The 15,939-nt window shown below is 36.9% G+C and overlaps 1 protein-coding gene across 1 annotated transcript; it reads left to right on the top strand.

The window, feature by feature from the left end:
• The first annotated feature begins 1,115 nt into the window (after positions 1–1,115).
• LOC132555798 (apolipoprotein D-like) lies at positions 1,116–10,295 on the top strand. The gene is made up of 5 exons (XM_060220161.1): positions 1,116–1,217; positions 6,190–6,335; positions 6,744–6,838; positions 8,745–8,849; positions 10,117–10,295. Exons 1-5 carry the CDS (start codon positions 1,116–1,118, stop codon positions 10,293–10,295), a joined length of 627 nt encoding a protein of 208 aa, XP_060076144.1.
• Positions 10,296–15,939: the final 5,644 nt, after the last annotated feature.

The following is a 15,939-nucleotide window of genomic DNA, read 5'->3' as shown; positions in this document are numbered from 1 at the left end:
AATGATAAACAGACAAGGGAATTATTAAAATGTGTTATTTCATACAGTCTTAAATATAGAATAACTTTCGCTTCATGCATAATTGTAACGCGGCGTGTTCAAATTCAAACTTAAAGTCACTTAAGTTCGTTTAGTTATTGAAAATAAAATAACTCGATTTATGAAGCCATCCCTTAAAACATCCGTCTAGAACTGAACTGAAAATAGGTTTCTCAACAATATGGGCACTATATAACACCCTAACTGTCCATTTGAGGAGAGCATACTAAAATATCGTATTTAAAATTTTGCGCATTTCCTCTGTATATGACATATATACACGCGATTCTTTCAAAATGGGTTTTAATTAAAAACTCGTTACCAAGACATGCTTCACAAAGGAAATACTCCAAAAGAAAAGCATAACGGTCACTCAAGTTAAATTTCGATGACTGTTAAAAAATATCGAAATAATATTTTGTATTGGATCGCTCAAAAATATGAAGAGTAGTTTCTTAAACACAGAAATTTAAAACGTATACAAGTTAATATATTATTCACATAAAATTGTAATAAAAATTGAGATATTTATAGGTAAACTACTTTTTTATGTGTGATTAGAAATATATTAAGTTGCCAATATCGTTATGAATTTCTTTCGTTTGTTAACGATATAGTGACCATGTGGGCGGTACCATCACCTGCAGAAACATTTCATTATTGGTTTTAAATATAGCTATTTTGAAGGAATTTCTTGTGTTTTAGTTTTAGTTTCTTGTTTGTCTTTGAAAATATTTAAAATTGATCTGGACTCGAGGAAATTATAACATCTATATTCAATTACACCGCTGACATAGGATATTATAAATTTTGTTTAAACTAGGAAGTGCTTGTTAAATATCCAGATGGTTTGAACTGCTTGTCTTAGACTCATTTATTCGACTTCTCATCGACATTCTACTGGCGATGATATGAAACAGTGTATAATATCAATGTGTAATAATTACCTATAAAGTCAATAGTTCTTGACGCATGCGTAATGAAATTCAACTGATCCCACTGTCGCCTGGAGACAATTATTGTTGTAGTATATAAACCGAGCCCATGTTCGAGATGTGAAATTCACGGTAGTTAAGATGGGTCTCGTTTTGCAACTATTGTTTCTCGTTGGGACAGCTTCTCTCCTACAAGCAGGATGTCCCCTTGTTCCGGCCATCACCGACTTCGATCCAGACAGGGTAACAAGTTGTTTTTTTTATTACAGGAATCCGTTGTTAGCACGTTGTTGTTATACATGTATAGTGACTTGTAAATTGTAAGAAGAGAGGAATTCCTGTTTCGCGTTTGGTTATATGTTATTGAAGAAATGCTAAGACGTCATCCCTGTGACAAGATAGGGATGTTCCTGTTGACGTTTATTTCACAACATCGCTATACATCTACTCTCTACTCTCATCCACTATCATTCATTTTATAAACGTTACAATATGACATTACATACATCTCATAATACATACATGGTTGTCTTTTTGAAATTTTGAAACCAAAGACATGAATCTTGCAAAAATATTTTTACCCATTTCACATAGGAAATTAGTTCATTCCCTTGTGCTTATATGAAGCTAGACGTGTTTACTAGAATGTCTGACAGTTTCGATACTGTTAGGTCTGTCCTAATTCGAGAATTTGACATCACTTACTCGGGTTGGCAAGGATTTGCTAATAGAAAACTATTCAGTGTGTACGTCAGGGGAAGGCTTCCTGATAGCAAAATATTCAGTGTGTATATCAGGGGAAGGTTTCCTGATAGAAAACTATTCAGTGTGTACGTCAGGGGAAGGCTTCCTGATAGAAAAATATTCAGTGTGTATGTCAGGGGAAGGCTTTCTGATAGAAAACTATTCAGTGTGTACGTCAGGTGAAGGCTTCCTGATAGAAAACGATTCAGTGTGTACGTCAGGGGAAGGCTTCCTGATAGAAAAATATTCAGTGTGTACAACAGGGGAAGGCTTCCTGATAGAAAACTATTCCGTGTGTACGTCAGGGGAAGGCTTCCTGATAGAAAACTATTCAATGTGTACAACAGGGGAAGGTTTTATGATAGAACACTATTCAGTGTGTACGTCAGGGTAAGGTTTTTTATGATAGAAAAATATTCAGTGTGTACGTCAGGGTAAGGTTTTATGACAGAACACTTTTCAGTGTGTACGTCAGGGGAAGGTTTCCTGATAGAAAACTATTCAGTGTGTACGTCAGGGGAAGGTTTTATGACAGAACACTATTCAGTGTGTACGTCAGGGAAAGGTTTTATGACAGAACACTATTCAGTGTGTACGTCAGGGAAAGGTTTTATGACAGAACACTATTCAGTGTGTACGTCAGGGGAAGGCTTCCTGATAGAAAACTATTCAGTGTGTACGTCAGGGAAAGGTTTTATGACAGAACACTATTCAGTGTGTACGTCAGGGGAAGGTTTTATGATAGAACACTATTCAGTGTGTACGTCAGAGAAAGGTTTTATGACAGAACACTATTCAGTGTATACGTCAGGGAAAGGTTTTATGACAGAACACTATTCAGTGTGTACGTCAGAGAAAGGTTTTATGACAGAACACTATTCAGTGTGTACGTCAGGGGAAGGTTTTATGACAGAACACTATTCAGTGTGTACGTCAGGGGAAGGTTTTATGACAGAACACTATTCAGTGTGTACGTCAGGGGAAGGTTTTATGACAGAACACTATTCAGTGTGTACGTCAGAGAAAGGTTTTATGACAGAACACTATTCAGTGTGTACGTCAGGGAAAGGTTTTATGACAAAACACTATTCAGTGTGTACGTCAGGGGAAGGCTTCCTGATAGAAAACTATTCAGTGTGTACGTCAGGGAAAGGTTTTATGACAGAACACTATTCAGTGTGTACGTCAGGGTAAGGTTTTTTATGATAGAAAAATATTCAGTGTGTACGTCAGGGTAAGGTTTTATGACAGAACACTATTCAGTGTGTACGTCAGGGGAAGGTTTTATGACAGAACACTATTCAGTGTGTACGTCAGGGGAAGGTTTTATGACAGAACACTATTCAGTGTGTACGTCAGGGTAAGGTTTTATGACAGAACACTATTCAGTGTGTACGTCAGGGGAAGGTTTTATGACAGAACACTATTCAGTGTGTACGTCAGGGAAAGGTTTTATGACAGAACACTATTCAGTGTGTACGTCAGGGAAAGGTTTTATGACAGAACACTATTCAGTGTGTACGTCAGGGGAAGGCTTCCTGATAGAAAACTATTCAGTGTGTACGTCAGGGAAAGGTTTTATGACAGAACACTATTCAGTGTGTACGTAAGGGGAAGGTTTTATGATAGAACACTATTCAGTGTGTACGTCAGAGAAAGGTTTTATGACAGAACACTATTCAGTGTATACGTCAGGGAAAGGTTTTATGACAGAACACTATTCAGTGTGTACGTCAGAGAAAGGTTTTATGACAGAACACTATTCAGTGTGTACGTCAGGGGAAGGTTTTATGACAGAACACTATTCAGTGTGTACGTCAGGGGAAGGTTTTATGACAGAACACTATTCAGTGTGTACGTCAGGGGAAGGTTTTATGACAGAACACTATTCAGTGTGTACGTCAGAGAAAGGTTTTATGACAGAACACTATTCAGTGTGTACGTCAGGGAAAGGTTTTATGACAAAACACTATTCAGTGTGTACGTCAGGGGAAGGCTTCCTGATAGAAAACTATTCAGTGTGTACGTCAGGGAAAGGTTTTATGACAGAACACTATTCAGTGTGTACGTCAGGGTAAGGTTTTTTATGATAGAAAAATATTCAGTGTGTACGTCAGGGTAAGGTTTTATGACAGAACACTATTCAGTGTGTACGTCAGAGAAAGGTTTTATGACAGAACACTATTCAGTGTGTACGCCAGGGAAAGGTTTTATGACAGAACACTATTCAGTGTGTACGTCAGGGGAAGGTTTTATGACAGAACACTATTCAGTGTGTACGTCAGGGGAAGGTTTTATGACAGAACACTATTCAGTGTGTACGTCAGAGAAAGGTTTTATGACAGAACACTATTCAGTGTGTACGCCAGGGAAAGGTTTTATGACAGAACACTATTCAGTGTGTACGTCAGGGGAAGGTTTTATGACAGAACACTATTCAGTGTGTACGTCAGAGAAAGGTTTTATGACAGAACACTATTCAGTGTGTACGTCAGGGAAAGGTTTTATGACAGAACACTATTCAGTGTGTACGTCAGGGGAAGGTTTTATGACAGAACACTATTCAGTGTGTACGTCAGGGGAAGGTTTTATGACAGAAAAATATTCAGTGTGTACGTCAGAGAAAGGTTTTATGAAAGAACACTGTTCAGTGTGTACGTCAGAGAAAGGTTTTATGAAAGAACACTGTTCAGTGTGTACGTCAGGGGAAGGTTTTATGACAGAACACTATTCAGTGTGTACGTCAGAGAAAGGTTTTATGAAAGAACACTGTTCAGTGTGTACGTCAGGGGAAGGTTTTATGACAGAACACTATTCAGTGTGTACGTCAGGGGAAGGTTTTATGACAGAACACTATTCAGTGTGTACGTCAGGGGAAGGTTTTATGACAGAACACTATTCAGTGTGTACGTCAGGAGAAGGTTTTATGACAGAATACTATTCAGTGTGTACGTCAGGGGAAGGTTTTATGACAGAACACTATTCAGTGTGTACGTCAGGGGAAGGTTTTATGACAGAACACTATTCAGTGTGTACGTCAGGGAAAGGTTTTTTGACAGAACACTATTCAGTGTGTACGTCAGGGGAAGGTTTTATGACAGAACACTATTCAGTGTGTACGTCAGGGGAAGGTTTTATGACAGAACACTATTCAGTGTGTACGTCAGGGGAAGGTTTCCTGTTTAAATAAAGATACGATTCATAAGAGTAGAATATCATGGTACAAAGTACACTATTGTGTGTCTAATATCGGAAAAAATTCGTGATTATTAATTCACTATCTGGTGTGCATATTAGGAAAAAAACGCTTTGTGATAGTATGCTATTCTGTGTGTAAATTATCAGCGGCCTCTTGGAATAATGGTGTAAATTTCTTTTGCAGTGACGAAAACAAATCTGTTTGTAAACAAGGGAAGACAATATCCGGTGATAACACACCGTCCTGAATGTAAACTAAGTCCCGCGGCAATGAGTGTATCATAGCAAAACCAAACAAACAAATGTGCATGTGAAATGTCCATGTCTTATCTCTGGAACCATATACTAAAGAAAACAAAAGACAAACGTGTCATTGATGATTGGTCAGACATTAATTGCGTGATCTCAACTCGTCCGTGACGTCCTTACATCAAACGCATAGCCGACGTTTATGCCGTATGTAATGGAAAAGTGCTTCAAATTTCTTCTGACATTGGGAGAGCGTTAATGAAAATAAGAAACTCCGATTAATGATCAATAATCAATGATCTTTTATGAATATTTTTGTAAATCTTTAAGATTGTTGAGATAGGATCAGCGAATTTCCGTCAAGAAATTTATGACTCAAGATATCTGTGTGTGTTCCGGCTCTATGATATTCTTCTTTGGAAAAGTCCCCTTTTCAAAGCAATATAATTCATATAGGTAAACACACAAGTGACACGTCGCTGAAGTTCCAACCTCAAACATTATAGCTTCGTATCCTTCCCTCATTTGCTCGTTTTAATGATTATGATAATAAAAAATGCGGTTTACTACAGAATTAAACACGGTTTCTTTACAAATGTAACACCAATATATTTTATGATTAAATTAATATGAATTATCGTCGACATAAAACTGCACACACATAGCTATTAAGTCGTTCTTCCCCAGCATGCATTTCGGTACCCTACAGCTTGTAAAGATTGCCTTTGAGAACTGGACTGTCGTAATTTGACATTAACGGCAAAATGACTCTTAAATCTATTCACTGATGACATCAAAGTCATGCTTATATTTCATTTCCTATTTTGTTTGGTGACTATCTCTAAGAAAATTATGACAAACCACCATTTAAGCGCTGAGTCGTTGCTGATTTCATTCTCACTGTAATGATGTAGTCATGTTAATGTGCTGGTCGTAGATGATCACAACTTAAATCACCCATTCCTTCAGCATTTCCATGCAAATGTTTATACACATTGAAGTTCAATATGTTGTGTTACCACAGTTTGAAGGTGACTGGTACCACGTGGAGTGGCTGGACACGGGGCTGTTTTCACAGGTGGTTAATAAATCATCACGATGTAGAACCGTCTCCTATAGACATGAGGGAAACGGGAGCTTCACAGCAACTGTCAACTGGAAAGCCACTAGGTATACAACAGTATTTGTCTCCTATGTTATATAACTTACTATTACAGGGTAGGATCATATCTATGTTTATATAAATACTATTACAGGGTAGGATCATATCTATGTTTATATAACTTACTATTACAGGGTAGGATCATATCTATGTTTATATAAATACTATTACAGGATAGGATCATATCTATGTTTATATAACTTACTATTACAGGGTAGGATCATATCTTTGTTTATATAAATACTATTACAGGATAGGATCATATCTATGTTTATATAAATACTATTACAGGGTAGGATCATATCTTTGTTTATATAAATACTATTACAGGATAGGATCATATCTATGTTTATATAACTTACTATTACAATATAGGATTATAAGTGTTAACTTGTTTATCGATTTTTATCCTTCAGGAGAGGGGTATATGTTTTACCAAGAACGGTCACCGGCAGTCTAACACGGGTTGACCCTAATTTTCCCAACTACTTCGACACCAATTCACTTCGCTGTAAGTTGTCTGATGTTTATGAGAGTAAATCTTATCATTCAATAAAACGAAACCATGTATATTATGGTTTTAGCTATAAAAGTTATAATATGCACTTTTTACATTTGCTGCATTTTATTGAGAAGAATGGCAAATACTGTCAAAGTTGGATTCAGACATATAAGCTGAAAACAATGTTTGATGAACAGCAAAAACTGACAGATATATCTACGAGTCAAATATATCGTACAAATTTAATCTTAATGAAAATGAGCAAAAGAGGTCATATAACTTGTATGCTACGTTTTAATTCTGAATTTAGTTCTGAATAAATACTTGGACTTGACATTCTTCTAAAATATTCAGATATATAACTTTTTTATTTGAAAATGTTCAAGCCCATAATGTGATCAAGAGTCAAAATCTAGACGGGGAGTGTCACTGGCACCATATTTCAATAGAAGGACTAAACAACTTATGATACAGTTTAATTCATTATTTGACTTTACTGCTTTTAACTCTCTAATTTCGCTTCCACATTCCTTATAACGAAACCTTCAAGTAGATTCTTTAAACCATATTGTGGAGACTTCATAAAAATATTGATTGTGTTGTACAAGCCTGTCCGAATGGATAGCCGTGATTCTTCAGTAACTAAGCAATTTATGAAAGTTTAGTTTGTAAAAAAGGATGTAGATGCTAATGACAACAGCAACATTTTACACGAAAAGTAAGTTTAAGGCAGTATTCCCTTATACTTGTACGTAACCTTAGAACTACCTCCCTTAGCTTGTTTTTCTTTTATCTCTGTTTATAATGATGGTCCAACTGGGCACTCAGAAATTGGCGAGATAAGCATTATCCAAAATGTTAAACAACCAGAGTTTGTCATGAAAAGTCATAAATATCGTGAAATCCCTTTCATTCATTGGAATATGAATTTCAAGAATCTTATGAATCCCGAGGAAAACTGTACTAGAGAATGGATAAAATGAGTGGATTAAATTTGTTTGGTTCATCATTTTAAAATGAATTAGCAAGTTGAAATCTAACGTGGAAATAAAATACAAGTCAGTGAAACTCGATCATCCATTAAATCCATTAAAAGCATTTTATTGCTAGTTCATCTAGCTGTTTAATCAAACCTACATCAAATAGCTCGATCAAATCTGGATTACAGTCTTATTGTTACGTTATTCATCCAAGACGAGTAATTAGAAGTATATAGATTTAAAAGAGCTTTTAAGTAATCTTCAACACCCTTTTCTAAAAAGCCTTTCTTCTAGAAGAACAGTTGATTTTGCACCATGATATTCTATCTTAAACTGAAAGAACACCTTCGTTATCTTGTTATTAGAGCTTTCGTTTTACGAATATATAATGTACAAAATATATGTTTGTAAACTGCACGTATTTCAAATGAAATGAAAGAAGAATTATATCGAAAAAGACATTATGATCGAGTTTCTGGTTGACAACATCTTCGGCGAGTTTGGATTTTTCCAACAAACTCTTGGCATACCTATTGTAACTAGTCGCGTGTACCTCTGTTTGCAGACTTTTGTTTTCATACGATGCTCATTTTCGAAAAACATTATCAAAACAGGTAACTCTTAGATATATTGACGATGTCTTGACTTTAAAAACAAAAAGTCTATTGGCTACGTCCATCGCCTATACCCACCAAGATTACGACAACCACTTATTTTTCCTTAACACCTAATCTTATTCTGCTGGTACCCATTCTGGAGTTTCCGTGTAAATCTCATATGAATATTATCTTTTTTTAACATCATTATTACAAAGTAATTCCCTTGTGTATTTTTTGTATAAACTTGATGACGGTTTTGAAGTAATATTGTCTGAACATGATATATTTAGTCCCCATCGATGTCAGATGATAATGTAATTTTCTACTTATAACCAGGGTTACCGACGTCGGCACCACCAGGACGCATGTATGTCTTGGACACCGACTATACTAGATATGCCATCCTCTACACATGTACGGACTTCGGGTTTGGAATTACCGGTAAGTTAATCATATAAACAATTATCTGATATACTTTCTGACTTTATAATGATTCTATAGGATTACCTCACGTTCGTCCATTCATCAAATGTCCACTCGGTGTCATACCTTCCCAGGGTGCGCTGCGGCACCCTCCATGTTTGTAAATGTAAGGAACAACAACTTTGGTAGAGAATGAGAATTCGCCCAATTCCAAGTCCAAGGAAATCACATGTAGATGAATTTTCGGCAGAGCTGTTTAAGATAGTTTTGGAATTTCCTCTGTTGATTTGAGCTTAACATCGCCATTTGACTCATGTGAATAAGGTTTTCGATACGGGATAAAAACTTTATACACCTGATTGCGTTGTCCTTGCGTGTTATAGAGCCAAGTCCTACTCATGTTATCACACCTACAGTAATCGTAAGTCTTTCTAACTTGAATTACGTAGTTTCAGAAATTCCACTACACGGCATTCACGTAATGATGTAGGAATTTGTTTGCATTAACGTAATGATGTGGGAAATTTTCACATTCACGTAATGATGTGGGAAATTTTCACATTCACGTAATGATGTGGAAACTAAATTTTCACATTAACGTAATGATGAGGGAAATTTTCACATGATGTTTCAATGACGGTATAATACATATTGCGTGTGATTTGTTGCAAACATGAACACATTTTTATAACAACATGAACAGGTTTCAGTTATAACTACGTATACTGGTTACAGTTATAACTACATCAATTTGTTTCAGTTATGTCTACGTAAACTGGTTTCAGTTATAACTACATCAGCTAGTTACAATTATAACTACGTAAACTGGTTAGAGTTATAACTACATCAACTTGTTACAGTTATAACTACGTAAACTGGTTTTAGTTATAACTACAGTAACTAGTTACCGCTGTAACTACATCAACTGGTTTCAATTATAATTATATAAACTGGTTTCAGTTATAACTACATTAACTTGTTACAGTTATAACTACAACTTGTTACAGTTATAACTACATTAACTGGTTTCAGTTATAATTACATGAAATGACTTCAGTGTTATGTTATTTCCAAACATCGGCGTCAAACGGCATTATTTGTGGGCCATCATAAGTTAACCCAATATTTATTACGAACAAGATTAAAAAATCTGAATTGGCTTAGGGTATTTCTTAATTTTCTTACTTCAACCCCTCTCCATTCCCTTCATCCTAATGTAATGAATATTCGTTCTTGAGAAAACAAAATTAAATGACATGGCGTAATTTTAACGATCATTTTTCAGAAATGGGTTGGATAATCCACAGGAATATAAGAGGTTTTACAGTTCGTAAGAGAACAAGGGTGCTTACTGAATTAAAAGATAACCTCGGGATAAGATTCATTAACACTGCAATGTTTATGGATACCAAGACGGATGACTGTTTCGGAACCGTTGGAAACTTCACATCTTCTGCACCTTGATTTCGTTGATACCGGGTATGATGATACATCGGAAAGGCGTCTCCATCAATACTAAGCGGAAATGTATACTGCTGTGCTAAATGAGATAAAGTCAGCAAATACAAGTATATAGCAATAAAGTATCTTTGTTTTCTCTTTTATCTTTTCACTTATTAGTTACACAGTTATAGAGAATTTTTACTCCATGTCATATGTAAGCGAAAATCAACATGTTTTATTGTTTAGTTTAGTAAGTGATTGGATTCAAGATCAAATCTGTAAATAAAGCGAAGGACATGCACCCATAATTTTTTGCTTGTTGCATCTTGGGATAAAAGGCATTTAAAGTTGTTCAAATAAATGAAAATGGCCGGTATTTGAAATATTTAAAAGTAACCAAACCAGGTTCATGGTAATTTACCATTAAAATGCTGCAGGCTAACGAAAGCCTTATTTCTAATAATTGAACTTGACCCACATTATTTCGATGGCCACAGGATACAATTAAAAAAAACTAGTGACATTGTCTTCTTAATACCCTAAATACCCACAAGCCATTTATATAGGACCTATTGCACTTTCGGTTGAAGATCTTTCAAGTTTATTCAAATGAATGTCTTTCAATTTCAAGTTCACTGGGATTAATTTAATTTTCAAATGAAAAATGAAAGATTTGTGATAATGTTATTTGACCGGTAGTTTCATATGAACTAAGTGTTTGAAATTCTGCAGTAATAACAAAATTTCCCGTTTAAAAGCTATGGGAAATGTGAGCGATACAAGCCTTTTTGACCTCTTGTTGAACATATACTCAACAAAAAAAGAAAGGTTAACATGTTTCCTTGGCGAATAGCTGTAAATGAGTGAAAACAAAATGACGTTTGTGCAATATTAGAAAATGGTTATGTTTTACATTACAAAATCCAAGGGGGTTACCAAAATCATTCAAGCGTGAAAGTCTGTATTAGCGAAAGAGCTGCACGAGATTTTCTGCGACTAACTTGTATCTTCGCTTGAATTTCATAAACATTCAAACTGACAACTGTTCCTTAGATCCTTAGGACTTAGAAATCACCGAATCTTGCTATCTATCAACTTTATCATTATGCCCCGGCTGTCACAAGTACAGAGAGAAAGGGCTATAGGCATGATCCAGGCTGGGGAGTCTCGCCGTCGAGTTGCACGGCATTTTGGTTGCAGTGTTAAGACAATTTTCCATTTGGTAAGTCGTTTAAACCAAACTGGGTCAACATCCGATCGTCCCCGAAGCGGCCGACCCCGTAAAACGACCGCCAGGGATGACCGTCGTCTATGATTGATACACTTGCGCAATCGATTCGTAACCGCAGTAGAGACTACAAGGACATTGTTTTGGCGTCGTGTGTCTCCCCAAACAGTCCGCAACAGGTTGAGGGCCTACCAATTGAAAGCGCGGCGTCCCTACACTGGACCCAATTTGTTGCGACGTCACCGTAATAATCGGCGTAACTGGACCCGTGTTCACCGTCGTTGGGCCTTACGACAATGGAACAATGTTCTGTTTTCAGATGAGTCCAGGTTTTGTCTGCAACACGGTGGCGGAAGGCGCAGAGTGTGGAGGCGACGAGGGGAGCGTTTTGCGAACTGCTGCGTCGCAGAACGGGACCGCTTTGGCGGCGGAAGTGTAATGGTTTGGGGTGGTATTTGTGGGGTGACTCGTACCAGGCTTGTTGTGTTAAATGGCAATTTAACCGGCATTCGATATCGGGACGAAATTTTAAGACCAGTGGTTCTGCCATTCTTAAGACGCCATGGCGTTGGCGCCATTTTTCAACAGGATAACGCAACAGCGCACACCAGTCGCGTCAGCAGAATTTTCTTGCAGCAGAATAACGTACAGGTGTTAGATTGGCCATCTAAATCACCTGATTTGTCACCGATTGAGCATGTCTGGGACGTTCTTGGGCGACGCGTGAGAGAACGTCAAAATCAGCCGTCAAACTTGCAGGAGCTGGCCCAAGCCTTGATCGCTGAATGGAACAACACCTCTCCTCGAATTATCCGCCGGTTTACGAGTTCCATGCGACGACGCTGCAATGCTGTTTACTTCGCAAACGGTGGCCATACCCGTTACTAATGGTGTTACCTTTGAAATTGACCCCAAGTTTTTTAATGAACCATGACTGCAGTTTTATCAGAATTGATCAATTACTTTATTCATTCATGATTGGTAAGGATTTATGAAGGGGTTAATTAATTAATCACAGAATAAAGTAGTGTTACCTTTCTTTTTTTGTTTAGTATATTTCATTGTTATCTAAAATGTTAAAAATGTTAAAAGAATAAGTTACTAAGACATTTTTACCACTTAGCATACACTTTCTCCCATCACATGTATTGCATCATCATAATAAGTATTTGTGTGCTTTAATTAATGGAAAAAAGAAGCTGCTTATTGACATTATCGTCCATAATACTATCCATTTCCAGAGCTACGCTGCAGCTAAACCGTTAAGATTATAATCTTAAAAATCATCAATATTTAATTTAATTGTTTTCTTTGACGGAATTTTAATGTGAGAAAGTTTCTAAACTTAAGACTGACTTCACGTCAATAGAATCTGAAACGAGCACTTGAGTTTCATGTTTAGTCACAGAGATTCGGCAATGGCGCCTTCTCATGGTCTGTTTATCCTTTTGGTGGTATCAAGGATGCACAAGAGTAATTCAAGATACTTTATCAATACACAATTTCCGTAGTAACTGCCGATGAAATAGCACAGCACCTTGGCACACCGCAAAATTACAAGATCTTGAATTAACTTGGTAAGATTTGAGGAAGTTACGTTTTGATGTAATTGATGTGCTTCCTACCTGTGTCAAAATTTGAATGCTATGATGAAAATCGAGACTAAACTTGAAATACACGCCTACACCAACACATGTCGTATTTTATTCAGGGTTTTGCAGAATACTTCTGTCTGGATTTTTATTACTGTTCTCCTGAAGGGTCTATGAAGTGAAGAATGGTACAGCCGAAGCGAAAGAGGAAACAAGTCAAGGAAATCTGTTGTTTAAGCATCAAATATTAGTGTTGCTACTGTGAAATATTTAGTTGAAAAAGATAGCTGTTATACTATCTACGAGACAAATGATTGGCCTGGTGTTCACTGCATACTAAATAACCATGCTTTGTGTTCGATGGATCCCAAAGTAATGCCACTAGAACACAGAGTTTGAATTGTACTTTTAATTCTCCTAAAACTTAAGATTCTTGTGACCCGAGCAAACATTCAAAGTTACTCAGAGGACCCAAGGAATGAGAAGTACCTGACCTACTTTAAATCCCAAAGACACTCTATTATAAGCAACGGCACTTGCTGCCGAAAATATATACTTTTATGTTATTCTTTTTACTTCTAGAGGCACAGTAAGTAGACTCCATAGCAGAAACGGAACACAATCTGTTACGAAATCTTAACAAATGTAAATGTCAACAATTTTACACGAAAAAGTGTTCATATAAGGGAATGAATCGCATGCAGCCTAGTCTTCATCAAACAAATGATACATGGTTCCTACGTTCTTAAAACAATATCGGTACAGATTGAGCGCCCTCCCTTTTAACCAGACCTATATGTCTGTGACTTTTCATGTCCCCGCCACTTCATGGTCTTGGTCTTGGCATATTGTGTTACGCTTTTCCTATCATTATGCATCGGATGGAAAGATCGGTGGCTTACAGATTTTGAGTTGTCTGTTTGTTTGTCTGTTGTCAACAGTAACCTTGCTCATAACTATTGCACAGTAATGTGCTATTCCCCGGTGACAAGACATTTCCGGTGGTTCCAAAATTTTTGATCATGTGACATTGATGGTACCTTTGACCTACATTTGAAAGTGAAAAAAAATCATTACCACAATGAAGACATAAGTGTTTCACAAAGTGTGCATGCAATTAACACATGCCTTACACAGTACAGTTTTAACGTCCCACTTCAGAATTTTGTTGCAACTGGGGTCATAGTGTATTATAAACATATCTTGTTTCGCCATGATTCCGACTGTATGTGGAAGTCGCGTTTGAACGTTTGTATCACCACCTCTGGGTTGCGGGTTCGAGACCTATGTTGAGAGCACCCGCCAGGTACCAGTTGTAAATTAACTTTCTGCCATTCATGATTTCATTTGGTAACTGTTCAATGATTTTATCAAGAGTTGCGTCATTTAACTGCCCAGAGAGCCTTGCCTAACTCTCAAAGACATTGACACGAATTATCCGAACATCTCAGAAATTACCGTCCAATCAGTACAAAGAATCGGGCACAATTCTAGGTCACAGCAAATGCAAATTTGCTAACATAGGTCGCACCCCTACAGAAATCTCGGACATTTAAAATCTTTAAAGCCTCCACTTACACTGACCAAAACAGATTCGCCTCACACTATGTCAAACATCTACAATCTGTTCGTCACATCTTCAAAAAGGAAACAAAATTTCTATCGAAAACAAAGAGCATCATGAATGGTACCAAACGAGAAAAATCTTCCTTCCTCAGAAAGACTCTGCAGCTGTTCAAAATTCTTGATGGAATAGATATAGTGACTGTAAAACAGAATGTTCACCAGACATTCCGGTAACGGAAAGCGCAACCGGGAGAAAAGTCAGGATACTTTTCAAAAGAAGAACACGTGAACAACATGAGTAACGTAGTCGTGGGGGGTCTGATCCAACCAGTGAGAACATTATGGAATCACCAACTGAATATGTCAGCTTTTAGATAGGGGTCCCGATTAGTATACTGGTGATGATATACTTTTCCTTTATTTTCAAAAATCTGAAAGTTTAACTTGATCTCCGTGCGATGTTGCCGGTATACGTTCTTCATTGGAGGTCGTTTGATGTTTGGAATCCTATGTGCAGGCTGTGTTTGAACTAATTTTTTTCATGTAAATGCTTTGATTTAGTGATATATAAGGCATTAAAAGAAATACTTGTGATCTGATGGAGTCAGGTAGGCCATTTGTGTGGCAGTAGAGAAAGACACTATCACAGAGAGAAAAAGGCGATATGTTCCTCTTGTGAATTAGTACTATCTGTAAAGACTGACACGATTTTCTTGATTTCCTCCTCTCTGTTTATGGTAAGCAATGAAAATGGTTTGGTTTTTTATGATTAGGTAACACGTGCCAAGTCAAACATGTAGTCAGGTGTTTCCATGTCGTTTGATCTTTTTGGCGATGGTTTCAGCTATTTTAAGCTGTTCTCGACTTTCGCATCTCTTTTGTTCCACCAGGTAAGGAATGCCGCAAGATCACTTGCGGTCTGTCGGTAACACTGATGTTTGCGATCTGGTACATTTATTTTGGCTTTCTTATTCTCGCTAAGGTCACGTAATGCCATTGATCCAACGCTAGTATTTCTAGTAAAATGGAGTTCCCACATAAAAAGCAGGAATTATTTTTCCATTTTCTTAATTATCAGTAATGCACTTTGAGATTTATATGCTAACCCTTGCTCTCAAGTATTGAGTGGTTAGTGTTAAACTACCCTAACGATTTAGACACCTAAAGTAAAAAGGTAGTATATAGGTAAACATGTACCAAGGCTAATATTAACGGTCAACGGGAGGTAACTCTAATCGCCATACGTACGCAGTCGACTCTGAGTTTGCAGACAAAGGTA

The sequence above is a fragment of the Ylistrum balloti genome, unplaced genomic scaffold (genome assembly GCF_031769215.1).
Source record: "Ylistrum balloti isolate Yb309-2 unplaced genomic scaffold, AGI_CSIRO_Ybal_v1 Utg370516, whole genome shotgun sequence".
In the NCBI taxonomy this organism is placed as follows: domain Eukaryota; kingdom Metazoa; phylum Mollusca; class Bivalvia; order Pectinida; family Pectinidae; genus Ylistrum; species Ylistrum balloti.
The sequence above is the reverse complement of the archived record's forward strand: the minus strand, read 5'-3'. Positions and strand labels throughout refer to the sequence as shown.

Excerpts from the sequence above, each read along its gene's own strand:
- LOC132555798 (XM_060220161.1), top strand. The coding sequence starts at position 1,116 with ATGGGTCTCGTTTTGCAACTATTGTTTCTCGTTGGGACAGCTTCTCTC. Across the intron at positions 6,336-6,743 it reads GTCAACTGGAAAGCCACTAG|GAGAGGGGTATATGTTTTAC; the intron begins GTATACAACAGT and ends TTTATCCTTCAG. Across the intron at positions 6,839-8,744 it reads CGACACCAATTCACTTCGCT|GGTTACCGACGTCGGCACCA; the intron begins GTAAGTTGTCTG and ends ACTTATAACCAG.